Source organism: Heterocephalus glaber, unplaced genomic scaffold, assembly GCF_053883595.1.
Source record: "Heterocephalus glaber isolate CG9 unplaced genomic scaffold, H.glaber_assembly_v1.0 deba00000347, whole genome shotgun sequence".
Taxonomy (NCBI): Eukaryota; Metazoa; Chordata; class Mammalia; order Rodentia; family Bathyergidae; genus Heterocephalus; species Heterocephalus glaber.
The window spans coordinates 48,324,550-48,352,157 of NW_028258143.1; the positions used below are offsets into that span (position 1 = coordinate 48,324,550).

General features: G+C 43.2%; 1 protein-coding gene across 3 annotated transcripts in view; it reads right to left on the reverse strand.

Annotated features, from left to right (window-relative positions):
• Stk39 (serine/threonine kinase 39) overlaps positions 1-26,786 on the reverse strand; it is a 284,753-nt gene extending 257,967 nt beyond the window's left edge. Inside the window, exon 1 of one of the 3 annotated variants that reach the window (XM_004857609.3) lies at positions 26,493-26,786. In XM_004857609.3, coding sequence (XP_004857666.1) covers positions 26,493-26,673 — 181 coding nt within the window. In that variant the 5' untranslated portion in view covers positions 26,674-26,786. Of the gene's footprint in view, positions 1-25,829; positions 26,065-26,492 lie in introns of those variants that run through there. The other 2 variants (XM_087199904.1, XM_087199899.1) reach the window with 2 other exon arrangements.
• Positions 26,787-27,608: the final 822 nt, after the last annotated feature.

Below are 27,608 nucleotides of genomic sequence, written 5' to 3' on the forward strand. Positions count from 1 at the left end.
CCAAAACTTAACTGAGGAAGCTTCGTTTGCCCTTAAGTCTAAAATGCCAGCCACTGAGCATAATGTACAGAGATAAAGGACAGTGACTAGTAAAATGCACAGCAGCATTACAAAGAACAGCAGATGCCGTGGTCACTCCCTAGCCATCCAGTCCAGGTTCCACAAGGAACATATATTACTTTAGAAGCATCCTTAATGTTTCTTTCAATATGACTCATCATTGGGAAGGGAGGGACACAGAGAGAGAGGGAGTGAGAAAGGGGGCAGGGAAAATAAAAAGCAACCCCCTGAAGAGCCATTGATGGGGAAACAATTCAGTTACAGTACATGTGACAAGTCAATATTCTAGAGCAGAATATTCCATAACCACTTTCTGTCGATGTGGGAAAACAGCATAACATCACACAGGAAAAAGCAGTCTTGGAAACTGGTCATGTAAGAAAATAGAGAGGCTGCTGGACAGCAGCGGTCAACGCTATGCACTCTGGAGCCAGGCTCCCCTGTCCATATCCTATCTGCCAGTCGGAAGCTGCCATTTGGTACAAATCACTCAGCTTCTGTCCTCATCTAAATGGCCGGTGGGGAGTGCTGACAGTGTCTGCCTCGTGGGTTGTAATAAATAAAGGCCACACACACACACACACACACAGAGACCATTCTTAAGGACCACTAAAAAGAAAGTGCATTTTATCTATACAGATTCCACCTCAACCAAGTTGATTTTAAAATACACACATGCACCGAAAAGCGACATATATAGTCCCATTTATACAAAATATATCAAATAGGCAAATGCTTAGCAACAGAAAGCAGACTTGTTTTTCAGGGGCTGGGAAAGGGGAGAGTGGCTGTTCCGTGGGGATGGGAAGTGACGGAGACGCTCTGGAATTAGACAGGAGTAGTGGTTACACAACACACAAAAATACTAAATGCCACTCCAGTGTTCCATTTAATTTCCTTATGGGGATCTTTCCTCAGGAAAAAAATGCATGCAAAACAATATATTCAAATTAAAATATATGCACAAATATTCAAAAGATTGACTAAAGGGCAAAGAAATGAGTAAAAAAAATGAGAATAAATGCAAGTCAAAAATTGTGGAACCACTGATAACAATCAGACCACGAAGAACAGTGAGCCAAACAATGAGATAAGCACACTTCAGCCCTCTACTCTGGAGGTCTAAAAGGCTACACTGGTTTGCTGACTTTAAAAAAGGAAAAGACAGGGCTACTGGGGAGGCTCCAGCAAGAAGAGAATAGAGACCCTATCTCAAAATAGATGAAAAGGGCTGGGGATGTGGCTCAGTGCTCCTTGGTTCAACCCCCAGCACTGCTAAAGAAAGAGAAGAGATGAGAAAAGAAGAGGGGAGGGGAGATGAAGGAAGGGAAGTTTACATCTTTGCTGATGTTTATGCATACTACCTGCCCAAACCCCTCCACAATCCACAGCTTGGTTTGATTCTACAGGGAGAGAAAAAAAGACTATGTGCTGGATAAGAGTTCATTGTATGACTCTGCTCTACGATGGCCCTTCCCTAAGCCGCATGACCACCTGGCCTGGCTGCCTGGTATTGAGTTTAAAGGACTGGAATCGCTCACAGGATACACACGGCGTCAGTATAAGTCCATGGAGCTCGCCTCAAACTCCTGGCCCTTCTAAATACCGTGTGAGAAGCCCTGTTTATTCTGTGTCTGTTTCCCAAACCTCAAAGGCTTACATGTCACCTGCTCAAATACAGTGTACTAACAGAGTCCTCTGGGATTCTGTTTTCATCAAAATAAACTAAAAGGCTGCCCCTGTAAGTAATTAGTCACAAATGCCAGTTGCCTGGAGGTGACACAGAAGAGACAAACCTGACATTTGTGAAGAAACGGCAGCTGGAAAGAATCACACAAGAGGACAAAAAGAAAACAGGGAAACATTCACTTCCTCTGGGCTAAGGAAAGACCTGCATCTTAGAAAGTTAAGATAAGCCTTTTATCAGGGCTTGTGTGAGGGTCATGACTGCCCTGGCACTGGACGGGGGACAGAGAGGCCTCCAGGAGCCTTCCCAGCTCTCAGGGCCCACAGAGCGGAGAATCTGTTCTCTGCCAAGGGCGATCTGGCATCTCTTAGGGCCGGGCAGTTATGCAATACATTTTTTTTCTTGCATAGCATCCCTCCCACAGGGCATTCCAATAAATCTGACAAAGGGAATCATTCATAGGGTGGATAAAATTAGCAAAGTGAGGAGAAACTTTTTAACATGGAGGAAAGACAGGGAACACAATTCCGACATGGGCAGTTCCCCGGGCACTTCCCTCCTGGGCTCTCACCCACCCCCTCACATGCGGTTGAGGTGCAACGGTGGGAAAAGGCAAAGTGACCAAAGACACCTGGAATGAAAAGACTGAATCAAATCAGAGGCTGAGAGAGGGAGGGAAGCCTAGCTGTCTGCCTCCCACAGAAGGTGCATCTTTTCCTGGCCAAATAACAAAACCATCTTCTCTCCACAGACTTGGCTTAAATGTTTGTTTTTGTTTTTGACTTGTTTAATTCTACTTGTTACATAATAAACATAAGTCACCAGATATTTTCCTATGTATAACTTAATTTAGCCTAATTTATTTTGACAGAAACAAAAACGTGCCTGCACACCAAGGCAAAAGTCATGTCTGGCTGTTTCACCATCTCTTTGGAATCCTTGCAAGAAATTTCTGGGTTTGGGCGGTCCAGGAGAAGGGGCAGTGAAATGAGTCATCTGATGAAATGGCAAACTGCCATTCTCAGCCTGAGCAAACCTTAGAGAAAGAAGAGTCCTTAAGCAGGGAAACATTATAAACTGCCTTCAAAAGAAGGCATTATTCCTGTGCTTTCAAGCCCCAAAGGCAAGGTTAATCCCACACCACACCTCTTAGGCCCTGGTGATCTCACCAACAGCACAGGACTTTGATCTCTCCGGAGGAGGGCTGGGTGGCCTGGTCCGCACTCCCAGGCTTGGTGACCACCTGCACACCACCCTACACCCTACAGGAAGCCCAGCCCCAAAACCCTCATGGGAATGAGGTTTTTTAAAGAGTTGGCCTAGGTGCCCAGGGCAGGGAGGTGGCTGGTTCACAGCAGTGGCAGGTGTGCCATGACAGGCAGCGGACACTCCACACAGGCTCCTGGGGCTGATGAATGGGAATAAACTCCCAGTGCTGGAAGAAATCCGTCACTATGTTTCAGTGCGGTGCTCCCACTGTCTTCAAAAGCATCCCACTATCCTAAGTTACGGAGGAAGAGCATTCCCCATGCACTTGGAAGGCACAAGTTCAAGTCCCTCTATGTCACAAAGGGGATGCCTGCCAACACAGATCTGCCCGGTCAGTCTCCCAGGGCCTCCCTGCAGCAGAGGAGATTCAGCGTGAGTTAGGAGCCCCATCGCCAGAGAGAGGGGAATCTCAGGAGACGGGAAGGGGACATGCCAACTGTCCCAAGTTTTACTTATAATAACCTCTCACTACCTTCCTAGGTATCAGAAATGGAGATCTGGAAAAATTTAAAGATCACATTTCAGAAATGTTTTATTACTTGAGGAACAGAGATTATCCTATCCCCTCCCCAGTTAACACATACACACCATGACCTAACTACTAATTTCCAGGTCATTCTCATGCTAGCATCATGATTTAGACAAAATAAATAATAAGTTTAGACAAAATAAAAAATTGCAAGCAGCAAATCAATTAAAGTTTTTCTTTTTTGAGAATACTAAAACATGTAGGAAGCAAACATCCACCTCACCCTTTCAAGGCGGGGACGGGGCCACCCAGGGCCTTCACCCTGAGCTATATTCCCAGCCTTTTTTCTTCTTTTTTTACTCTGAGACAGGGGCTCACTAAGTTACTAAATTGCCCAAGCTAAGTTTGAACTTGCAATCCTCCTGCCTCAGCTTCCCAGAGTGCTGACTTTACAAGTAGTATCCCACCCACCACACCTGGCTCCAACACAAAATCTTCCAACAGAACAAAAGCATCCACAGACACTCCTTAGAGTGGAAGAGGGCGGAGACAGAATCAATAGCGTTTCTCCAAAGGTAATTCCAAGCATGAAGAGCAAAGGAAAAGCACAGAATTCCCTCACTCCCTCCATAAAGGGAAAGGAAATAAAAGCACAGCGGCTCCTCTAACATTAAGAGAGAGAGGGGTAAGGAAAGTCTGAACTGGACACAGGGAAGACCATTTGACAGTCAAAAGATGGATGAATATTTAAACAGCCGTTCAACAAATAATGTCCACCTCCCACCAAGGGCCCCAAACTAGGTGAGATTTAAAACTCGGAAAGACATGCTTCCTACTCTTCAGGAATTTAAGATTCCACAGGAAATAAGCTTCATGCCAAAGTAGCTGCACTGCACACTTAGGACATGCTATGGAAATACACGGTGCATGTTTAAATGAAAAAACAATTGTAACAGGAAAAGGCATGTTGCCATTAATACCCCTCAAACAGTCCTTGCTTGAGCCACACTTACCTATCCTTCCTGCCACTTTCTGACGAAGTTTTGGAAGTCCTCTTTTAGGAATGTCTTTATGAGTATGATCAAAAATATGCTGAATGCCACTGATAAGTGCCATCCAACAGAAAGACAAGTTTGTGAAAACATTACATTGTGTCCTCATTCACCTTTTTCAGCAGATCTGGCACCATGTGACTTCCAGTTCTTCCCCAAAGGCAAAATGGCCATGAAAGGTAAATGTTTAGAATCCAATCAGGGTGTTAGAGCAGCCACAACAGGGCAACTAAAGACACTGGAAAGGTTTTTCCAGCAACTTCTTCTACTTTCCTCCTACTAAATCACAGAGGTTGGTTGTAGGTGACCTCTGTTCCTCCATAGAGGAACCCAGGCCAGTCAAACAGGTGTCCTTAGTTAACCAAGAAAACTTACCTACCCCATTTCTGATCTTCTTTCCAAGTGATTTGGAGCAAGCAAGCAATCCTCTCAATGCAAACACTCCCTCTCAATTGCTTCCCTAGCTACCTCTTTGTTGTCTAACTGTCCCTAACTTTAGGTTTGGGAAACTAAAAACCATTGATTAGAATGAATTTTTCAAAGGATAAGATGAGGAACCTTTCTTTCCTTGAGTACCTGAATAATGACAATAAACAATGCTGCTTTGGTTAGTAAATTTCTATGTAAAAAAATATTGTAATGCAAGGAAACCCAAGGAATGGAAGACTCTTCATGTCCTCCCACGAAGAAGGCCCTATAATAGCATGCCACTATGTTTTGGAGTACAAGCCACAGTAAGATAAGCAAATAATTCCTGAACGATAAAGTTTAAAGCAAACCTGTAAATCAAAATTAGCAAAACCAGCGGGCCGTGGTGGAAAGTGCCTATAATCCCAGCACTCTGGAAGCTGAGGCAGGAGAATCACCTTAGGATCAAGGCCAGCCTGGCCAACAGAGGAAGATCCTGTCTCAGAAAAAAAAAATAAAGTAAAAGCAAAACCAGAGGCTGGGGGTAGGGATGTACCTCAGTGATACAGCACTTGCCTAACATGCCTGAGGCCTGGGGGTTCCATCCCCATACTGAAAAAATAAAAAAGAAAGAAAGAAAGAAAGAAAGAAAAACAGGGACTGTGAATGTAGCACAATAATTTATAGATAGCTTTCCTAGCACACACAAGGCCCTGAGTTCAACCCCCAATGCTGAGAGAAAAAATAACTAAAGAAAAACAGAAGAGCAAGTAAAAGGAACTCGACTTTTCCTCTTTCCTAACGTCAAGGTAAGTGAGAATCCAGAAGGCATCTGTGGAGTTGTGAACAGTCTCAATTAGCAGCAGCAATAAATGCCAAACAAAGCTGAGGACTCTCCTGCTAAAGAAGCAACAATGATGTGGTAAATATCAAAGGAGAGATCTCCTGGGACAAAGAGAATGCCACTCTAGAGCAGTACAGCAATGCGATGGAGAGTGGATTTAGGGCTTCAGCCAGTGGGCCACACATTGAGTACCAGCTACTTGGAAGGGTGAAGCAGGAAGATCACTTGAGCCCAGGAGTTTGAGACTAGTGTGCGCACACAGGAAGATCTCCAACCCCAAAAAGAAAGTAAAGAGGAAAGGGGAGGGGAAGAAGGGAGGGGAGAAGAAACCAAAAGGCCACTTAAGAGAGAAACTCAATCTGACCCTAGCTAATGTTTTTACTCTTTGGGCTTCAGTTTCCTCATTGGCTTGATATGAGCACTAAAGGAGATGTGCCTGGAGTTGTGGATATAGCTTAGGAATAGAGTGCTTGCCTAGAATGTACAAGGTTCTGAGTTCAATCCCCAGTATGGAGGGGAAGGGTATCCTTGTAAAGCAATTAGCAAAGCAGCTATTACAGCACTAATAAAGTGGAAGAGATTACCAACAATACTGATACATACATCATTGCTCTTCAGGAGATATGTTTAACCTATGTCAAAAGTAAGCCATTTCAACCTGATTACAAAAGCAGTCGATAAAATGAAAGTCACTATTACTAGGGAAAGTTCTTTTTCCAACCAGCTGATTATAAGCTTGCACTTTTTCAAAAAAAGAAAACTATTAACATTGTTAAGGCCCAGGGATGTGGCTCAGTGGTGCCATGCCTGCCTGGCAATCCCAAGGTCCTGAGTTCAATTCCTGGGACTTGAATAAAAACTGTGTGTGTTCAGTTGAGGATAAGAATAAACAGATTGCCTTGTTTCCAATTAAATAGTTCCTCCTGCTAAACTAGTGGGTAGTACTGCAGGTATCTTTTGAAAAAAATGGTCCATCTTATATAATAATTTTTTAGTAAAAGGTAGAAATCTTTGGTTTCTAATGCTTATCTAGAAGACAGAGTCAGTAATAATATAATTCCTTCCACTTCCTAGGTCTGATTCTTTTGAATTAAAATTATTTATTACTTGGTTAAATCATAATAAACTGCTATTGATTTACACACAGGCAGGAAAGTGAACACGTAGGCAGGATGATGGGAAGTAAAAACTTCCACAACAGCCAGGATACCTTAATTCAAAGGCACAAGTCGATTAAATTCACATCCTGCAGTCATTTGTTGAGTTCTTAGAACAATGGTAAATTTAGTTACTGGGCACAACAAGAAAGTCATTGTTTCTTTTCGTTATTTCTCTTCCTTGTTGAAAGTTTAAACACTGATCATCCAAGATCACAGTGTACACAGGAGATAAAAGCATAACATTAAAACATGTATATCAAAAAACAGATACAGGGCCGGGGATTTAGCTCAGTGGTTCTGCTGCCCGCCTCACAAGCGCAAGGTCCGGAGTTTGATCCCCAGTACCAAAAAAAAAGGAGGACGAAACAGATACACAAACACGTACACATACATTCAGTTAATGTCAATGCACTAAGCTTCAGAAATTATTTTTATACACAAAATTGCCAAGCTTGACCAACACAATTTAGTTCTGTCTCTCATTTCAATTCTGTCTTCGAACAAACTTTGCAACACATAGTGAGTGGCTAGAATTTTGCAAACTGAATTGAAATCCTTTCCTTTAGGACTGCACAGGACATGATGAAAGACAGGACTGTGGAGACCGGTGATTATTTTTAAATGTTACACACCTCCACTAGAGAAATACCTCACACCAAGACATAATCACTTCCCTATTTCTCTCCTACCAACCTTCCAAGTTTTTCAAGGTCAGTCCCACAAGGGAACTTCCTCTTTATGTCACCAAAATGTAGCAGGGCCTGTTAACACTCACCAGAGCAGCTCCACAAAGAGCATATAAATACTGGAGGATAATCATCTGTCCTCTCCGGTAAAAGCAGGAGACAGAAATTCTGCTTCTCCGCCAGCCCAGAGTTGTTCAGGCCTTTCAAAATCAACAGACTTGGGCTGGGGATCTAGCTTAGTGGTTCCACCGCCTCCCTCGCAGACACAAGGTCCCAAGTTCGATCGCCAGTACCAAAAAATTAAAATAAAAATGAAACCAACACACTCTCCTCTCTGCCCAGCCTTGTTTTTACTCATCTGAGAAGCCTGGCTTCATTTTCCCCAGCACGCAAGAAAGATTTCCAGCCCAGTGTCTTGCACTACCTGCCAGATTACTGGCATATTTATAGAGGGGTATGTTTGCATCTATTTTTCTTTCTCTTAAATTTTTAACAGCCAGTTATTTTGGCTGATTTTTTTTTTTTTCTTATTCTGGTTTCAGTGTTGGGAACTACATGACCAAAACCCTATAGCTTTTTGTGTGCTGTTGTTTTTTTTCCATTTGGTATGGAGATCTCTTCCCGAATTCTGTGTTCTTAACAGATGTCAACACTTCAGCATGAATGCAAATAACTGTTCTAGGGCTCTCAATGTCCCATCACTGAATAAGGCACGTGAGGGTTACTGGTTTGACTTATTTATCAACTGCATTTTTAAGTATTTTGTATGACAGAAGACAGGATGACATGAAGGACAGTAGAGAGCATTTTAAAAGATTCCTAATCTTCTCATGTAATCTTTAGAGCTCTTTCTACCAATGAAATAGCATTAGGTACTGTGAGGACACAAAAATTGATCTGGAACATAAGCATTTCTAACAGTTTCCTACTTATGAAGTGTCTAAATGCTTGAATTATAAGATTAATCCTTTTCAAACCTCTCAAAAGAAACCTGTTAAAATAGTAGACAACCATATAAAAAGTTACCATTAAAATACAAAGCACAGCCAGGCAAGGTGGTACATGCCTATAATCCCAGCTCCCTGGAGAATGAAGCAGGATGATCACAAGTTTGAGCCCAGCCTGGAGAACTCTCTGTGAGACCTTGTTTCAAAAAGAGGAATGAGAGAGGTTGGGAATGTAGCTCAGTGTGAAGGCCCTGGGTTTAATCCCTAGTACTACAAGGAAAGAAGAGCGAGAGGAGAGGGGGGAGGAAGAGAAAGAGACAGACGTGAGAGAGAGCAAGCAAACTAGCTTAAAGGGAAAACCTATCCAAAGCATCATATAGGAGGTGTTTAATTAATATTTACTGAATGTCAGTGTGTTCCCTAGTCAATTTTCAATTAATCATACCAATGTAAGAGTATACTGATGTAGGAAATATACATAATAAGGACCTTCACATAATGAGTATTTTCTATGCAAAACAATCACAATAGTAATAAATGAATCTGTCTCATTGAATTCTTACAAGGATCAAAGGGGATAACTATGAAAGGCCTTTATACCAGGCCAGGCACTGAAACCTACTCACTCCTCAGGGTTAACTGGCATCACTACGACCATCATCGTCATTTTTACCTACTATACTTTACATACTCATGATCTTTAATTCTTAAAACAACCCTGCAAAACCAACACGATGGTCCTGATGTTCACGATGAAACAACATGAGTCACAGCGAGGCCACACAACTGGCTTAGTAAAACCAGCAAACGATGCCATGGAAACAGGCCTGGGGCTCAGCCTGCTGTGTAAGTTTCCACTTAGCTGCCATGTGATGCCACTGTCATAACAGAGACCTTTTAGAAATTCACTCTGTCCTGATAAAGGCAGAACAGGAGGCAAAAGGAGAAGAGGCAAAGGAAGGGTAGGACCTTTGCAACCAGACACAACTGGGTTCCGATGCCATGGTGGGACCTTCAATAGACTGTGTGATTGCCAAACTCCAGCTTGCCAACTTACAAAAGGAGGATCATCACACAGACCTGAAAGGAACAAGGTGAGGAAGAGAGACTTGGTCAAGTGCTTGTCTAGTCCTTGGCACACAGTGGGAGCAACATAAGTGTTTGCCTTAGACACATCTTGTCAGCATGAATGGCTCTTCCTTCCCTGAGCTCCCAAAAGACTTCTGCACATTTCCTCAATGATGACTATGTATCAAGTGATTAATTCTCCAAGAGTCCACTTTTCTTACATGTGATTTTTCCTGTGTCAGCTATGCACACACACACGTGTATCTTTTGCCTCTATATACACAAAAAACATGATGTATAGTCATATATTCTATATATAATCATATTCACACACACTTTAGCACTCCCAAGGGGGGAAAGAAAAGTGTAATGAAAATTAAATCGAAATAGAAAAGAAAACCTCTTTTTCACCACCTGTCCTGTAAGCGCAAGGACTTGAGTTCAATCCCCGGTACCAAAAAAAAAAAGAAAGAAAACCTCTTTTTTAAAAATTCACTTTCTTACAGCACAGTCATACTGCAATAACTGATGAAGAAGAATCTACACATTACACACTGTGTCGATAAATCCCATCCCCGGAAAAGGATACACAAAGGGATCTATATAGTCAAAAGGGAAAACGTTTAAACATTTTATTCCAACCTAGTAATCAGATATACAGTCACATCTGTAATAATACAATGGTAGAAATTTTTACTTTATTATTTCACAAAATGAAAACTAAAAGAAAATACAACTCCAAATATACCCTAAACCAAGCACTAGGTCATTTTCACCTCCCCACCAAAGCAATCAAACAGAGATTAACATGCCTATCAGCTCAAACCAGACTGTCAAAATGAAGGCTTTAAACTGCACGTCCTTACCAAAAAGGATTTAAAAGATTTTTCTCCTAAATAATAAAGAGCATTGCACAGCCTTTAATAAAATAATGTCTAATTTTGCTTATGTTCTAAAGGAATTTTTAAGCAGATTAAAATAAAGAATTCAAGATTACTAGATGGAAATTTCTAAAACGCAATCACATGATGTAGTCATCTCTTCCAAATATGCTGGTGTTCACTTTTTTTTTTTACCCAACAAAAGGTCCTACAAAATAATAATCAAAACAACATTTTGGTAAACAAGAGCTTAAATGCTACCTCTCAAATCTGACACATTTCAAACTAAGACACCATTTTATGAACATGGCTTTTATTTAAAGACATTAACAGGGAAATTACCGTTGGAGGTGCCAAAGCCAAGGATTCAACCCAGGAGTCAGTGACACATTCAACCTACCTGGGCCGGGGATTTAGCTCAGTGGTTCTGCAGCCTGCCTCGCAAGCACAAGGACCCGAGTTCGATCCCCAGTACCAAAAAAAGAAAAACATTCAACCTGCCAGCCACTGCTTTAAAGTGATCAGAAGGAGGTTGGGTGTCAGGAAAACAGGGGAAAGAGGTTACCTGCTAGTGACCCTCAGAAGGAAATCTTCCAGATTCCTTAAGAGGATTTGGATTCCAGAAGTCCTTCAGAGGTATAGTAACAATCTGTCATCCCTGAAACACAGGACTGCCATAAGACTTGGAAGGAACCGATCCACAGAGAAGATAATGCTGAGATCAATAATTGATATAAGAAAATGAACTCTTCCTGGAATGGGAGGTTCCAGGCACATTTTTCAGAACCTTGCTATTATAACATAAACAGCATAAACTACTTCATAGTACTTTAAATCCAGCAGAAAAGGCAGGACCATACCTCATGATTCCAGTATCAATATTTCAGAATGTAAGGCAATTTATAACGGTGATAGGCATATGTTTTTGGATTTTACATTCCATATGGAAAAACAGGCTGCTTCCAAGGAAAGTGTTTACTGACTTAAAGGAATAAACTGCTTTTTAAGCACAAGTATACAAATTTTCTAACAAAATGTACATGAGATCATGATTACATTTCACTGATTAAAGTTAATAATTACTCTCCCTCTCCCTCTCCCCAGTGCTATCTTAGATAGGTGGTCAGTTACTTACCTAAGGCCAATGTTACACAAATTGCAAACTCCCAGTGCCTGCCACACCTGAGGTCCCGTTTTAGTCAGAAGTGTCTGATGTTATGCCCTTATCTAACGAGAATGTTTAAGTTGAGGGCAGTCCCATGAAAGGATCCTGGTGAAAGCCTGATTCTTACTCTTTGAGACTAAGATTGGAAAATGAGAGATTCAGCAGGTATCGGCCATAGCTGTGCAAGAAAGAGGAAGAGAGAAACTGGATGGGATATGAGGGATTATTAATTGGCCAAAATTCTGACTGAGCAGAATCTACGTAAGAGTGAAGAGGTACACAAACAGTGCATAAGGAAGCCAGATAATAGCAGGAAGAGAAGCAGGAACTCACAAACAAAAGCAAGTGCACACTCACTGGCATTTATGCTAAGGTTACAGAATACTGAATATAAGGGTGCAAACCTTCCTACTGCTGTAGTCATGTCCACCTCCATTTTTACTCTAATTCCCAAAGACCTCGATACATGTTCAGCTTTTCTTGGGCTGATGCAACACCTGGGATTGTGGATGAGATTCCTGTCACCCTATTCCCAAATCTATCTTTTTTTTTTTTTCCTAAATCTATCTTTACAAAGAAGCCCCCATTACTTGGGTAATTTTAGTGAGTTCCTAATTCCTCATAATCAAGAGGATATGCTAATCAATTGCTATATTCTATAATCTAGGCTTCTCGCCAAAATCTTTCCATAAATTTGTTCATAGTAATAAAACTTCATGACATTTCATTTTTAGTCCATAAAATGGTGCAACTTCCACTCTCTAAACTCAAGTGACAATTTTTCCTTTTCTAACCCACTGCAACCCCATCCATCATTTTCTCCTCCTGGTCTGATACTTTAGGTCTAGCTCAAGAAAGGAATAAGGCAAGATGCCTTCGCATTCTAACTCCCTTTGAGCTTTAAAGGCAGTAATGGGAGGAAACAAGCAATCACTTAATTAGCACAACTGCAATAAAGTATCACAATATCTATCAAAAGTGTAAATGCAGTATCACCTTCCATTTAATGTAAGGTAAAGTGCATATCCTCTTTCTTTCCTTCTATTATTTCTGCCACCAGTACATGATAAATTAAAGAAAATGGGCTAGTTCTGTCAATAAATATTACTAGGTACCTAATCTTTCTATCCTAATAGGCTGGCAACTCTTTAAAAAAAAAAGCAGTAAAATATTGCTGGATTGATTCCAAAGTAAAGAAACTGTCTTATTATCTAAGCAACAATCTGCTTTTAAATGGAGCAACAAAGACAGCATGCTATTTTTAGGCCTGTGATGGACCAAGGCTCACTACTTCTAGGCAGCAGGAGTCACAATTACGTATGTATACAAACAATCTATATTTTTAATGTGGTGCCAAATTTTAAGAAAGTCTGGAATGAAATACTTCCAGGCTAAAAAGGGATCACATCCCCCTTCAAATGTCAAATCAGAATTAATATCTTTACATTTTTTAGTACTTTATAAATTCCTGAAGCCAATTTTACAGCAAACATTCTAATTCTTAGTTTACCCAGCAAATTAGTCTACGAAACCTCTCATCAATGACACTACAGCAACCAGGGTGAACACAGATGGGTAATAATTAGTGACCCCTACCACAAGTAAAAACCAAAAGTTAGGGCTGGAGAACAGCTCAGTGGTAGAGAATTTGACTAACAAGCATGAGACCTTGGGGTCCACACACAGTACTGTCAAAAAAAATTTTTTTAATTTTTATTTAAAAATTGCAAAAGAGGGCCAGGGATTTAGCTCAGTGGTTTTGCCACCTGCTGCACAAGCACAAGGACCCAAGTTCAATCCCCGGTACCAAATAAATAAATAAATAAATAAAATAAAAAGAAAAATTGGAAAAGATAAAATACTTATTCAAATAAAACTAACCATTGCTTAAAACATTTTTGGGGCCCATGCATGGTGATACTACACCTATAATCCCAGCTACTCAGGAGGCTGAGGCAGGAGGATGGCAAGTTCAGGGCCAACATGAGCAACTTAGCAAGACCCTGTCTCACAATAAAAGTTTTAAAAGGGAAATGGGATATAGCTCATGATAGAGTACCTGCATAGCATGTGTAAGGCCCTGGGTTCAGTCTCCAGGTAACACAAGAAAAAACAACAACAATGGGGAAATACTGTAGAATCAAAGGGACACTTCCCCTGAAGGAACCAATGCTTCATAAATTTAATTTTGAACAACTGTATACAGGTGAAAATAATTTCATTTTTGATATGATGGACTAAATGGATTTCAACTTACATGCACCAGTTAAAAAGTGTAACTTTTACCTATCTGGCACCTGGAACTTCAGTAACCCCTTCTCCTTTGAGACTATTTAAGCACATATATATAGTTACAAGACTGCTACACTGTTCCTACCTGGCTTTAAACAACAGGACCTGACATCCCAGCCTTCAGAAAGTCCTCCCACTTCTGTGAAAAAGAATCAAGAAGATGCAGGAGACCTGAGGGCCTCTCAGCTCAGAGTCAGTTTTCGAACAACCCATGAGGATTTATTTTAGCAAAGGCAAACAACCTATCCCCAATCTTCTCTTAGGCCAAAGATATTACTATTCTTAAATTCATCCTAAAGATCACAATTTGATCTTTCACTAGCCCCATTTCAGTCACCAAACTATCAAGAAAAGGGGCCGTATTAAAAATGTTTCCACAACAACTGCTGCTTAAGGTCAGGCACTAGGTTTGGGACTCCAGAAACTTTAAGGGGTATCTGCAAGAAAAAAAAAAATTAAAACAACTACAGAGTAAAACAGTCACTGTTACAGCCCGCATCACCCAAGGGACACAAAAGGTAGGATATTACAGACCACTCCTGTATTGCCCAAACACACCCAGATTTTTTCACCCCCTAATCACTAAGACCTTCTTCTACAAGTATCCTTGCCTTGAATAAAGAATTCAGAATAGCAGGGATTATCCTAATTTTTATTAAGACACTGGCTCTCACACTGAATGTTTTACTTGCTTTGTGCTCTTATATCAGGCTAAACCATTTGTCTTCTGATCAGCCTCAAGGGAATAGAAGCAACCATGGTTCCAAACTCACCTTTTAAGTGAATAAAATTAGTACAGTATTATTTTTCCAAAGTAGAGTTAGTTTCAGAACTTCTTTGTATTTTCATCCAAAAAAGAAAACTATTAGTAGAGGTTTGGTTTGCTTTTTGTTGCTTTGGGGGCAGGGCCAGGGGTCAAATCTAAGGCCTCATTAAGCGCTCTCCCACCTACCTACACACCCAGCCCTGGTCAGATCCTCCTTCATAACATAAAAGATGACCTGAAGTGATCCTGACCACCACATCAATCCCAAGATTCTAAAATAATTTTTTAAGGGAATGTAACTTTCTGTTTTCGATGGTACTAGGGATTGGAATCAGGATCTACTGAGCTACATATTTGGCCTTTTCTCTTTCTTTCTGGATTGTTTGTTTGTTTATTTGGACCAAATTGGCCTCAAATTTGTGATACTCCTGTCCCAGCCTCCAGAGTAGCTGAGATTACAGGCATGTACCACCAAACTTAGCAGGAAATGTAACATTTTGATGCTTCTGAAACTACTGGATTTCATTTGGGAGGGATCTCTATCTATATAGAAACCCCATTTCCAGAATGAGTTAAATGAACAAGATTTTTTTTAATGTTTACCTTAAAACTATCACCCTAAAACACTCTGTTCTACCACACACACAAAAGAATAACTCTTCTCCTAAAATATGCAATTAGCTTTCCAATAGGGTACAGAGTGAAAACAAAAGATTTTTACACAAACCAGGTTCCAGAGGCCTATCTCCTTTTTGTACTCAGTGAATGAATGGCAATGCCTGGAAAGATGCCTCCCATGACTTCCCGAAGTGATACTTAGCCAGGCTGAACATCTCTGAGAAACTGCCAGGGAGCCCCACCCCGTCACCCTCTCTGTGACAATGGGAACAGTCTGCATCTGAACTCTCCAGTAAGGCAGTCACCAGCGGCAGCTGGCTCCTGAGCGACTGAAGAACTATATTTCATTTCTTTAATTTTACTTAATTTAAATTTAAATAGCCATATCTGGCTAGTAGCTCCCATACTGGAGAGCTTGACACACCTCTGGAATGCTGCTGCCACTCAGTAACAAAATACCAGCCTGGCAAAAGGATGCAACAGACACTAACTAGTGCAGAAACTTTGCTCCTTAGTCTGAAAGTATATTTATGCCAGGTACCTTTCTTCCCTACCAAGTTGCTGCTCCTCGGCCTTGCTTTGCAACACACACACACACACACACACACACACAGCACCCAGTCTACTTCATGACAGGTTCTAACCAAAGACTAAAAATAAAATCTATTGAAATAGACCAGGCAAGAGATAAAATGATTGAAATGAAAGTATTGTGTGTTTATGGTATAACCTGGTTTCTAAGACAACCATCCTGATGAAGAAAGATATATAAAAATCATTTTAATGCCTCTAAAGAAATAAGATTTTGCTAGGATTCCTACATGGTAAATACATCCTCAGATATATATTTACTCTATTAAAATGGCAGTTAGTCAAATCTATTGGGGAGGGTGCTGGGGATGGAACCCACGGCCTCATGCATACTAAGCAAGTCCTCTACCACTGAGACACAGGCCAGGCTATAATTTAAAAATTCTTGAGTCAATAATACTTTAAATTTCTTCCTTTTCATCAACAAGTAAATATACCAACAAGGAAAATGCAATGTAAATAATATAAGTAGAAGAAAATAATGAACTAGGTAGGACTTGTGAGCCAGGGAGCTTAAGGACCATCAGCAAGGGACTTCAACTTTACCTTGTTTTCAGGTATAAAAATGAAGGCATGCAGTGGATTTTCTCTTCAATCTCTTCCCAATCTGAACTTCCTTACTCTCCTATATGCTTATGCCATCTCTCACCTGGAAACTGAGTTACAAAACCCAGCAGTGACCTGTCACTCCTTTCTCCAGGATCCCTCTTTTGCTGCTCCTCTTCCTCTGCTGAGTCACTGATCAAGCAGCAGGAGGCAGAGGCATTGCCAAGGAAGGAGGGAAGGAGGGAAGGAGGAGGGAGGGAGGGAGAGAGGGAAGGAGGGAGGGAGGAAGGAAGGAAGGAAGGAAGGAAGGAAGGAAGGAAGGAAGGAAGATCGGCCAGATGATTCTAATTAAAATCTAAGCAATACAATATAGGTCAAGGCACCAACCCAGAAAATGTAATCCTGTTTTCAATCAAACTAAACAGGACAGGAAAGAAAGCAACTGGAACATCCCTTTCTACAAATCTTGGTACAAACAGTTCAAAACAGTATCACGAATTCTTTTAAGACCACAACCATCAGTAGAGAGATGACAAGAAGTCTCACATTGTTACAGGTCACTAGCTTCCAAAATACTCCCCAAACAAGTTCTGTCATTTACACAGTAAAAAGTCATCTATTTTCCATCAAGTTTTTCTGGCAAACAGCTCCAACAATGACTAAATGTTATAAATTTTATACCCCATAAATGTCACCAAATTTTATAGTTTTACATAAGAGGAGAACTACATGAGTACCTCTGTTTCTAGGCTTCTGAGAGTTACTATTATCCTAAATACTACTTACCTGGAAGAAGTCTGAAAGAAAATCAGAGACAAAAATAAATGTCAAGGTCTCTGCTGATTCTCTTTAAATGGTGTTTTCTTGTATATCAAAATATACAGTCAGTTTAAAGGTCAATTCATCTGCTTCCTCAATGTCCAAGGCATTTCTTAAAGCCAAGCCAAAGTTTATTCTCAAATAACTGTTTGGCAAGTAAAAAGAAACTTGAAATACATCAGCATTTACTCACATCAGATTCCAAAGTGTGTATCTAAATAAATTCTAGAAATTTTTAAAGCACTGCCAAGCCATTCTCTAAAATACTACTATTTCTCTTTTGCTTTCCAGTTAAGCCAAATCTGAAATGACTTTTTAATTAGTACACTGAATTCTTTTCTAGACTCAAACACTTGATAAAAGAATAGCAGATTTAGGAAAAGAAATATTTTAATCATTTCAAGCACCCAGAAGTTGTTTGGTATAATTTAAGCAAAATCACGGGGGCGGGAGGGGGGTTTGGTAATAAAACCTCCCATGATGACATGGGGAATTCTACTTAAGCAGAAAAGAAAATTTTCCCCAAAGATACACCACTATATTGGTTTTGACTTAAAAACCAAAGTCAATGGTCTTAATATGTACCACTCCCACACTACCATACCATATGTACAATGTATATGAGGAGATTATATAGGATCTTTTTTTTTAATATCTTATTTTTGAGACAGGGTCTCACTAAGTTGCCCACTCTGGCCTAGAGCTTACAATCTTCCTGATTCAGCCTCCCAGAGTGCTAGGATTGATTACAGGCAGTTGTTGCCAAGCCTGCATTGGTCCCTTGTAATCTATAAAAACCCAACTCTAGCCATTATAAAAGCCTACTGTTCTGCAATTCTCTTCCTGTGCTTCATGTGGATCCCTGATCTCCAATAGTTTTCATTTCTCCACAGCAAGAGGCCCCACGGAGCTTCAAGGTGAGTGTTACATATGTAAAACAGGCTTGGGGTTTTTTTTTTAATAACCTCAGAGGTATAGGTAAGTAACATCCTTTTCTCAAGCCTTCTTCCTTCTGTAAGAAAGACGCACTGGCCAATCACAGGAAGGATTCCCCACAATTCTACCTCACATGGAGATTGTTTCCCCTTTGGAAATAACAAGTTGCTAGCATTTAAGTCTCTATCTATAAAGACAGCACTTACATAAACATACAAGCAGTTACAGAGTGATGATTGGTGATATACCCAAGAAAGGAAAGCTGTAGCTTTAGAGGAGGAGGAGAGCATACTGGATTCCTCATCCCACCCTGCAACATCTAAGTCAAAGGACGCCTGAATTCTGGCAGGCAGCTCTGGCTCTTCTGCAATCTGCAGAGCCAATGTCCCTATGATCTCCAGTCAGCAGGCCTCTCTGCTCGCTCCAAACATAGGCAGGTGAAAGCACTCAAAGTGCTTACTCTTGATCTCCAGGATTAATGAGCTAATTTTTACAGAGCCCTTTAAGATGATTGGCCCAAACTCGACTGAGTAAGTGCTGTCATTAACCACAAGCAAGATCAAATCCTCAGGATCCAGGGAGGCAAGTTTTTAGATATGAGGCCATGTCCCTTCTCCAAAAGGAGGAGGGAATGTTTGGCCCCAGAACTCAGCCCTTCATCCAAAAAACATTCACCAAATACTTAATATGACGTGCGGGGTATGGAGAAGAGAAACTGTCCTCAGGGACTTAATGGTGCAGGGCCACATCAGGCATGCCGGAAACTATGTGCCCAAGTGTGAGGGCCACCAGGGAGAGAAAGATCCAACATCACCAGAAAAGGTGGAGACAGCTCTGGGGACAGAGATGGTTTCTATGAAAATCACTTCTCTGGGGTCTCAAAAGCAAGTCCAGATCTGAATGCTGGTGACATGGCTATAACACACACCAAGATACACAGCTGCACGTGTACACTCTTCACGCATACAGTACTTCCATAGAATAAAACTTGGAAAGCAGAGAGGGGCTGTCCACTAAGCAGAGGAAAGACAGGATGGTGGAATCATGTTCCAAGCAGAGAGAAACTGCCTTGCAGAGGTCAGGGAAGCATTTTGGCAACTGCAACAGGGTCCCACTAGCTGGAGAGTCCATCCCGAGGCTGAAAATGACAAGATGGGGCTGGAAAGGGAGGCCAGAAACAACTCCCAAGAAGCCTTAAACACTGTTCAAGATGAGTCTTGAAGGTAATAGGCCACTGAAGGAGTTTAAGCCTGGGAATAATACAATAAAAATAAAATAAAACAACAATCTCAGAATAGCAACATCACTTTGGTAGCAATGCATACTGGAGGTGGAAATAAGAATGGACACAAGGAACAGAGATTAGGAAGATTAGGAACAGATTAGGAAGAGAGGTTACAACAGTCCTCATAAGAACTGATAGAGGGTTTAGTGGTGCACATGGGTAATCCGAGCACTCTAGGAGGCTGCAGCAGAAGGACTGGAAATTTTAGCCCAGCCTGGGCAACGTAGCAATTTAGTAACTTAGTAAGATCCTGTCTCAAAATTCTTTAAAAAAAATTTTTTAAGGATTGGGGATGTAGTTTAGTGGGAAGGCCCTGAGTTCAACCACCAGTACCACCAAAAAAAAAAAAAAATGGTTTTTGATAAGAGGTTGAACTAAACCAGTTGTCTTAGTCACTTTCTCATTGCTGAGACACACGACCAACACCCACAACTTAAAAGAGGAGAAGTTTATTTTGGCTCATGTTTCAGTCCATGGTCAACTGGCTCCAAGGCAGGACAGCATGGCACAGAGGGAGGCTAAAGGAGAACCTATTCATGGCATGGTGGCAGGGAAGCAGGGAGAGAGAGAGACAGAGAGACAGAGAGAGACAGAGAGAGACAGCTCTCAGGTCATACCCACAATGACTGCTTCTACCAACCAGACCCACCTCCTAGCAGCAAGTCAGCTATACAGCCCCCAAATCCAACCACTTTTCAGGAGCCCCCACCTTTTAGCGCCTGAGGCTTTGGGGGGACATCCAGATATAAACCACAACACCAGTGATAGCCAAAATGGAGTCAGACACAGATCAAAGATGTCGAGGATGAAGGATATGTAGGACCTGATCAACTAGACAGGGGAGACTGGTGAAGATGAGAGAGTGCAGGATGGCCAGCACATTTCATGCCAAAGGGTTTTCAAGAAGATGGAGAATATGGCGGGAACAGGGTTAGGACGGAGGCAAGGGTGAGAGGCACTGAGTTGAACTGTGAGGATGAAGTTCCTGTGAAGCATCTAAACAAAGACATACCAAAGGTTATCCAAATACAGTACCAGTCCTGAGTCAGGGAGATGATCAGCAGATGTGGCTCATGGCGCTGTGGCATGCAGGGAAGCAAAAGAATACAAAGGACAGAAAGAGCAAGGCAACCCAAGCTATAGCCGCCCTAGAAAGAGATGAAAGATGGTGCCCAGCCCTGCAGAGACAAGACTGAGGACTGCAGTGCCCAATGGTCTGGCCAAGGTTGCAGTGATTCTAGAGAGAACAACTTGGGCTTTTTAGGCTGAAGGCAGAAGGCAGAAGCCAGATTGCAGTGAGTCAGAGTGACTGGGAGATTCCTTCAAGAAGCTTAGCTGTGAATGGAAAGAAAGAGATAAAGGAGTGCTGAGCAGAAGAAGGAGAAGGGAGAGTTTTGTCTTGTTCTTGTCAGTCTTTTAAGAAAGATAAGAAAACCATCATTGAGGCCTACCCCTGAAATCCCAGCTGCCGGGGAGGCTACGGCAGAGGATAGAAAGTTCAAGAGCAGCCAGAGCAACTTAGTGAGACCCTGTCTTAAAAGTTTTTAACAAGGCCTGGGAATGTGGCCCAGCAGCAGAGCACTCACCTAGCATGAGCAAGGCCTTGGGTTCAATCCCCAACCACACACCCCCACACACACACACACAAAAGGATAAGAAAGAAACCTGAGAACATTTTTAAAATAAGAGAAGGACAGAAGGAGGCAATGGAGATGACTTTATCTGAAAATGAAGGTCCTTGTCCTCTCACTCACTGGGACAAACAGTGAGTATTTCTTTTAGTCAGCAGCATTTCCTGCCAGCATGGCAGCCTCCAGGGCAAACCCAGAGGTGGGAGAAAAGTGCCGTCTTAGCAGGTTGTTCTCAGAGCCCTTCCCTAATGGGCTGTTCCTCCCCAGCAACCTTCCTGCAGGATGCTCTCACCACTTGTCAGAGGGCCATTTGGCACGTGAACCCCTGAGCTGTCCAAATCGCCAGGAGCTCCACAGGTCTCTCCAGCTTCCTCCAAAGAGCACAAGTAGCAGCAGTGTGAGGCTGTGGAGAAGCAGGAAGATGCCAGCCAGACCTGGGCCTCTGACTCCCCTTTAAGCCACCTTTCAGCCACCCACCAGAAGGAGATGTGGGCAGCTCTCCCTCCCCCTTCCTCTTGGGGGGAAACTCTTCAAGCTACTTCAAAGTCTTGCCAAAGACAGGGCTGTGTTTTCTCCTGATAACCTGAATCTGATTAGCAAATGGAATTTATAGTAGTTATGGCTTAGACTAATTGACAGTGTGTCCTGTGCCAAGCTTTACATTCTCTGATCCTCACAATCCTATTTTTATCATCTTCACGCCACCAATGAGGGAACTGAGTACAGACACATCTAAGTAATTTGCTCAAGGTCACAAATGCCAGTGACCCCATCGCAGGACATGAAACAGACCAGGCCATCTGACTCTAGAGCCAGCAGTGCTGTAATTTGTCTTCAAACATCATCGAAAAATGGAGAATACAACAAACCCTAAGAGTCAGGGGAAAATGGGTATTATTGGTCACAAATCAAATGCATCAACAAGGCAAGGATTGTAGTCACTCTTCCATAAATTGCTTCTACCCAGAGATTTTTCCCACTTGAGAATTGGAACAGAACATTTAATGGAGCGATTTTTTTTTTTTTTTGGAAGTACTGAAGGTTGAACACAGCACTAAGCTACATCTCCAGCCCCTTTTTATTCTTTTATTTTGAGACAAGGTCTCCCTAAGTTGCCTGCTCTACAAACTTGCCATCCTGCTGCCTCAGCCTCTCTGAGTAGCTGGAATGACAGACATGTGCCACCACATCAGGCTAAAGGAGAAATTCTATTATGAATATAGTAAATGCCACTGAATTACATACATGAAAAATGGTTAAAATGGGGCCAGGATGTATCTCAGTGATAAAGTGCTTACCTAGCATGCTGGAGGCCTTGGGCAATTTATATATATTTTACCACAATAAATATAAAGAAACATTTCTACATACAGACTTTAATATCTCGCTCTCCCCCCATTCCACACCCTCCCTCTGTAAAATGATTAAAATCAAAGCCCTGTCTTCAGCCAAGCATCTCAGGCCTCTCATATTATTTTTGAAAAAAGGAAAAAGCCAAACTAATCGAAGTAAAAAGACCAGCAGCAGCAGTGAGGCAGCCTGGTGTAAAGGTCTAAGAAATCAGAAAACACACTCAGCACTTCCAGAGGCACCCAGTGTCACCACTGCTGTCCTCAAACTGCCCCCAGGAAAACTACAAAACCACCTGGAATTGAGCAACCATGGAGCTGTCCAGAAGCTCTGGGAGCACAGAGGAAAGGGGGAGCACCCAGGGCTGGCCACAGACCCCGTTTTAGGAGGAGAAGCTACTGCTCATGCAGGAACTGGCCCCAGGCCCTGGTACCGGGTCTCTGAGAATGTACCCACACAGACCCACAAAGCCTCTCAGGAGAGAATAAACAATGCACACAAAGGAACCCTCTGTCCAAGCAGGGCAGGGATCTAGGAATCAAGTCTTCTTGTTGACTAAGATGGCAAATTAATTGTTATTTTTAGATCATTCCAAATGACCACCCAGGACAAAAGTGAAGTAATGCTGAGAAATCAAGTGCAAAAGACCACGTTAAACAAAGACTTGTCCTGCAAAACTTCTAAGCAAGTCAAACATTTTGAAGCAGGAATCTAGTGCTTCTCAGAGGAAAATCAACAAAGATACTGCTAGAATTATAAAAATTGATATTGCAAAAATTAAAACTCCTTGAATGAAAAGCTCATCAAGGTTGTTCCATTGTACCAGGAAAGCTCAAGCCAACATTTCCACAATTCACCTTTTATTGTCCGTTTAAAGAATCAAGGTAACACTCCATGCCACCAACAAACAAACTTAATATTTCAAATGTTATCTTTTCAGTGGCCCTTATACTACTGAGGAAGGAACTCGGGATGCATTGAAATGAGAAGAAACAAAGATTAATGAAGCTAAAGGGTATAAACAGATTTAAAAGCCTCAAAAGAAAAGTTGCTTGTAGAGGAAACAAATACCTGACATCTATAACCCAAGGATATGAGATGAAAGAAAAAATTAAATAATTTCACATTTTAACCCCTCTCGAAGTACAAACCTCCCTCCAACCAATTTTAATCATTTCTAAGTCATGCATAAACTTCTGACCCAGATTACTCATAAGAACATTGCAATTTCTTTATTGCTCTTTTATAATACAAGGAACAACAGTGCAGCAAAGAGAAAACTTTATTTTTAGGCTTAGAAAATCCTGTTTGTTCTTCTAATACACAAGAAGTCAAATAAGTGAACTTGCTCTGTTTGGATTTTAGGAAACCTAATCACTCCTAATGCTGTCCAGAAGGGAAAGAAGAAAAAGTACTCAGAGCCCACTTGCCATGCTGGAAAGTAAAAAGCACCAGGCTTTCCTTAGCTTTCTGCTCAGGCGCTTCCGAGCCTCCTGCTGGTGGCAGTTCACACTGCCAGAGTCCTATCATATGACACCTGCCTTATGGCACGGGAGCTGCAAAGCCTGTCACCTGGCATTCATGTTGAAACTGGCTCTGTGTTTTAACTACTAACTTCTTGAATGTAATGTTTAAGCAAAAGCACTTAACCACAAGTTCACTCTTAATCAGTCAACTAGCATTAAACACTAAATGGAAATGGGTTTGTAATTCCCTATAAACATTACGCCTTTGCAGAATCCTATTCCAGCAATTTGATTTTTCAATAACAAGGCTCCTACCCAGGCCATCTCTTTTAGTTTGGAAAATAAGACATGAATTTTAAAATGTAGAAAATCCCTTCTCACAGTATGAATATGAGAGAAAAGATAGAAGTAGAATAAGCAGGTGTTTATGTTCTCAAGCTCCTCCCGTAAATTTTTTTCCATCAAATTGGCCAATCATAATTAACAATGTCGTTACTGCAAAGAGGTCCTGCAATTAATCTCCCTAAACTAAGATTTTATGCATCCATTTAAAAAAGTAGCTAACTCAACAAACCTTCCAATTTAACTCTAATAATTCACTAAATAAATACATAATGGCTATAGGTAAATTCTGGTCTTGACCCTGTGGATTCTATGGAAACCTCTGGCAGATATCATGAATCAACTTTTGGGCCTACCTCTACATTTGGGGGACAAAGGATAAATAAGACACTGGAGATCACTGTTGGTTGGAGAAAGCAGCAATAGAAATAAGTAAGCACCTTCCAAACTCTTACTCAGACTTCAAAACCCAGCTCAAATATGACAGTGTCTAAAACATATCCTGCTTCCTTATCTCTCCTTCCAGTCACTATCCATCTGGGCTCTCCCAGGACTTGCTCATCACAATCCTATAGAAAGAATCCTTTGAAACCCTTGTCTCCTAATATGGTAAAGTCCTTGAGGTCAGGGACCACTGCCTAATTTCTATACTGCTAGTACCTAGCACAGTACTTGGGACACAGCAAGCTTTCAAGCCTTGTTGAGCAAATAAAAACTATGGAATTACACGCTATGAGATAAGTAGAAAAACCAGAAGCAGCCACAATACTTGGCCCACGAAGAACCAGAAAGGTTCTCAGAAGATACTCAGGCCTACTACACAAAGAAGGCAACTGGGGGCCGCAGGCATGGCCCAGTGAGTGTGGGCAAATGAGGCTAGGACAGCAGGAGATCTAGGGCAGAAGCACTGAAGGGCATGGGAGGAGGCACACAGGTTGAGGGCCAAAGGGCTCACCTGCCAGGTTAACAGGGTCATCATGGAGACCTCCAGGCTTTGAGACGCCTCTAAAGTTACCTAATCCCGGCAGTGACATAAAGACTCATCTCTTGACAATTTTAATTTTCTCCTATACAAGTACACTTCAGTCAGTTTCATTCACATGGAAGCCTGTGACAAAGGCTCATTTAAACACCATGAAATCACACTCATTGTAATCTTTCAAAAGAAGATGTGAAAAACATCTTTACAGTGAAAGGCAGAAAAAAATATTTAAGATAAATGCCCTGAACTCCTCCTTCATTCCTGTCGTTAAATATCAAGATTCTAGGACAGCAACATCCCATCCCAGCATCAAGAAGGTTAGAAGCCCAGGCCTGCTCCCTAAGTAACAGACTTAACCGGATGATCCAGTAGGGAAGGTTCTAAGCGAGGGGAAGACACAAATCTCCTGGCCCTTCACGTGCTCAAAGAAAAGTAATGCCGGCTTCTAGCCGTTTCACTTTTCCGGGTATTTAAAAATGCAAGATAAGGTGATATGTGTGTGCACCGACTGGAAGGCACCGAGGCAGACAGCAGCAGATCGAGGACAGCCTCGGGTTTCACCGGAGCAGTCGGCCGTGGACCAGCGCGCAGCATCCGGCCGGCAGGGGCAGGAGGCCAGGGCGCCGGCACCGAGGCAGAGCCACGCTGCAGGCGGGCGCCCAGCGGCAGCCACCGGGAAGGGAGGCCAGCATCCTCCGGGCTCAGGCAGCGCCGGGCCTCCGCGGCCCTCGTCCTAGCGGTGAAAGGGTAGGGACGAAGCTGGCGCCGCCACGCCCGTTGGGTCCCCCCAAGACGCAGCCCTCCGGGCGCCCGCAGCCAGGGCGGCGCCCGAGACCCCGCCCCTGCGCCTCCGTCCGCTTGGCCCGGCCGGGCAGCGGCCCCGGCGCGGGGAGGGTGCGAGGCAGAGCAGAGCGGTGCGGTGCGGTGCGGTGCGGCGGCGATGCTGGGTCCCCTGCGCAGCGCCCCGGCGATCCGGAGATAAAAGTTTGCAGCATGCGGCTCGTCCGCAGTGCGAGTCACATCCGCCGCGCCGCCTCCCGCCGCACCAGCGCGCAGAGAACGAGCAAATGCACCGGAGAGCGCACAGAAAGAACCCTGAACTGTGGGCGCCGGTAGGCCCCGAAGCCGGGCGCCTGCGAGCCCCGCATCCGCACCCCACACCCCGCGCTCACCGATCACCTCCTGCAGCTCGTACGCGTCCCTGCAGATGGGCCAGCCCACAGCCTGCGCCGCCGGGGCCGGGGCCGGCGCCGCTGTCACCGGGGCCGCTGCTGTCACCGGGGCCGCGGCTGTCACCGGGGCCGCCTGCTGGGGGAGCGGGACGTGCACGGGCGAGCCGCTCGGCTCCGCCATGACGCCGCCGAGGAGAGCGCAGGGCCGCGCCACAGCCGACCTCCGGGCGAAACTTCCCTGCCTCGCCGCCGACACCTCGCGCCCGGCGCACGCCCTCCGCGGAGCCAGCCGCGAGGGGAGGGAGCAGGCCGAGGCGGGCGGAGGGAGGAGGCGGCGCCAGCGGAGGCGGGGACGCGGGGGGAGGAGGTGGCGGCCGCCGGCCTGGCTCACCGCGCCAGTCTGGGTCCCGCGGGAACCGCCGCGCCTCGCGCCGCACCCGCTCCGCTGTCCCGGGCCGTCGTACTCTCCGGGAGCCGCCCGGGGACCCCGAGGCGGGGTCGTTGAAGAGCCACCGGGGCCTCGGCTGAGGGAGTCCCCCTGGCCGGGGAACCTCAGAGTCTTTTAAAGTTGGGGAGTGAGACACCTGCACAAAAATAACCCAGTTGTAACTTTCCGGCGCTCTCCCTGCCAGTAGCCCTTCGCCACCTTGCCTAATCTAATCTCAATCCTTCTAGTTTTTCTTAGTAAGTGAAACTTGATTCCTTAATTCCCTGGCTATTCACACGTTCTTCGTTCTTCGTTTGTTCCTGTGTTCAAAGCCGGCCGCCTGGATCCCAGGGAGGCGGAGTAAGGGGCTGTGAAGGTAGGATAAGGAAAGGCAGAGAAGGGCTGGGGTTGCAGCTCTGTGGCATAACCCTTGCCTGGCAGGCTCGAGGCTCTGAATTCGACCTCCAGGACTGCTGGGGTTGGGGAATGGAGAGGTTTTAGCTTATTTCAAATTCCACATCCTTCACCTGATATTTTAACCTATTGGGATACTGAGGCCAGACGTAAGGCGTTCCTTTGACAGAACATAAAGAATTCACTGAGGCATAAATAAACCGCACTGAAAAGTTTTAATTAATTGCTACTTTTCAACACCCCCCTCAAATTACCTCATCCTTAAATTGCTATGG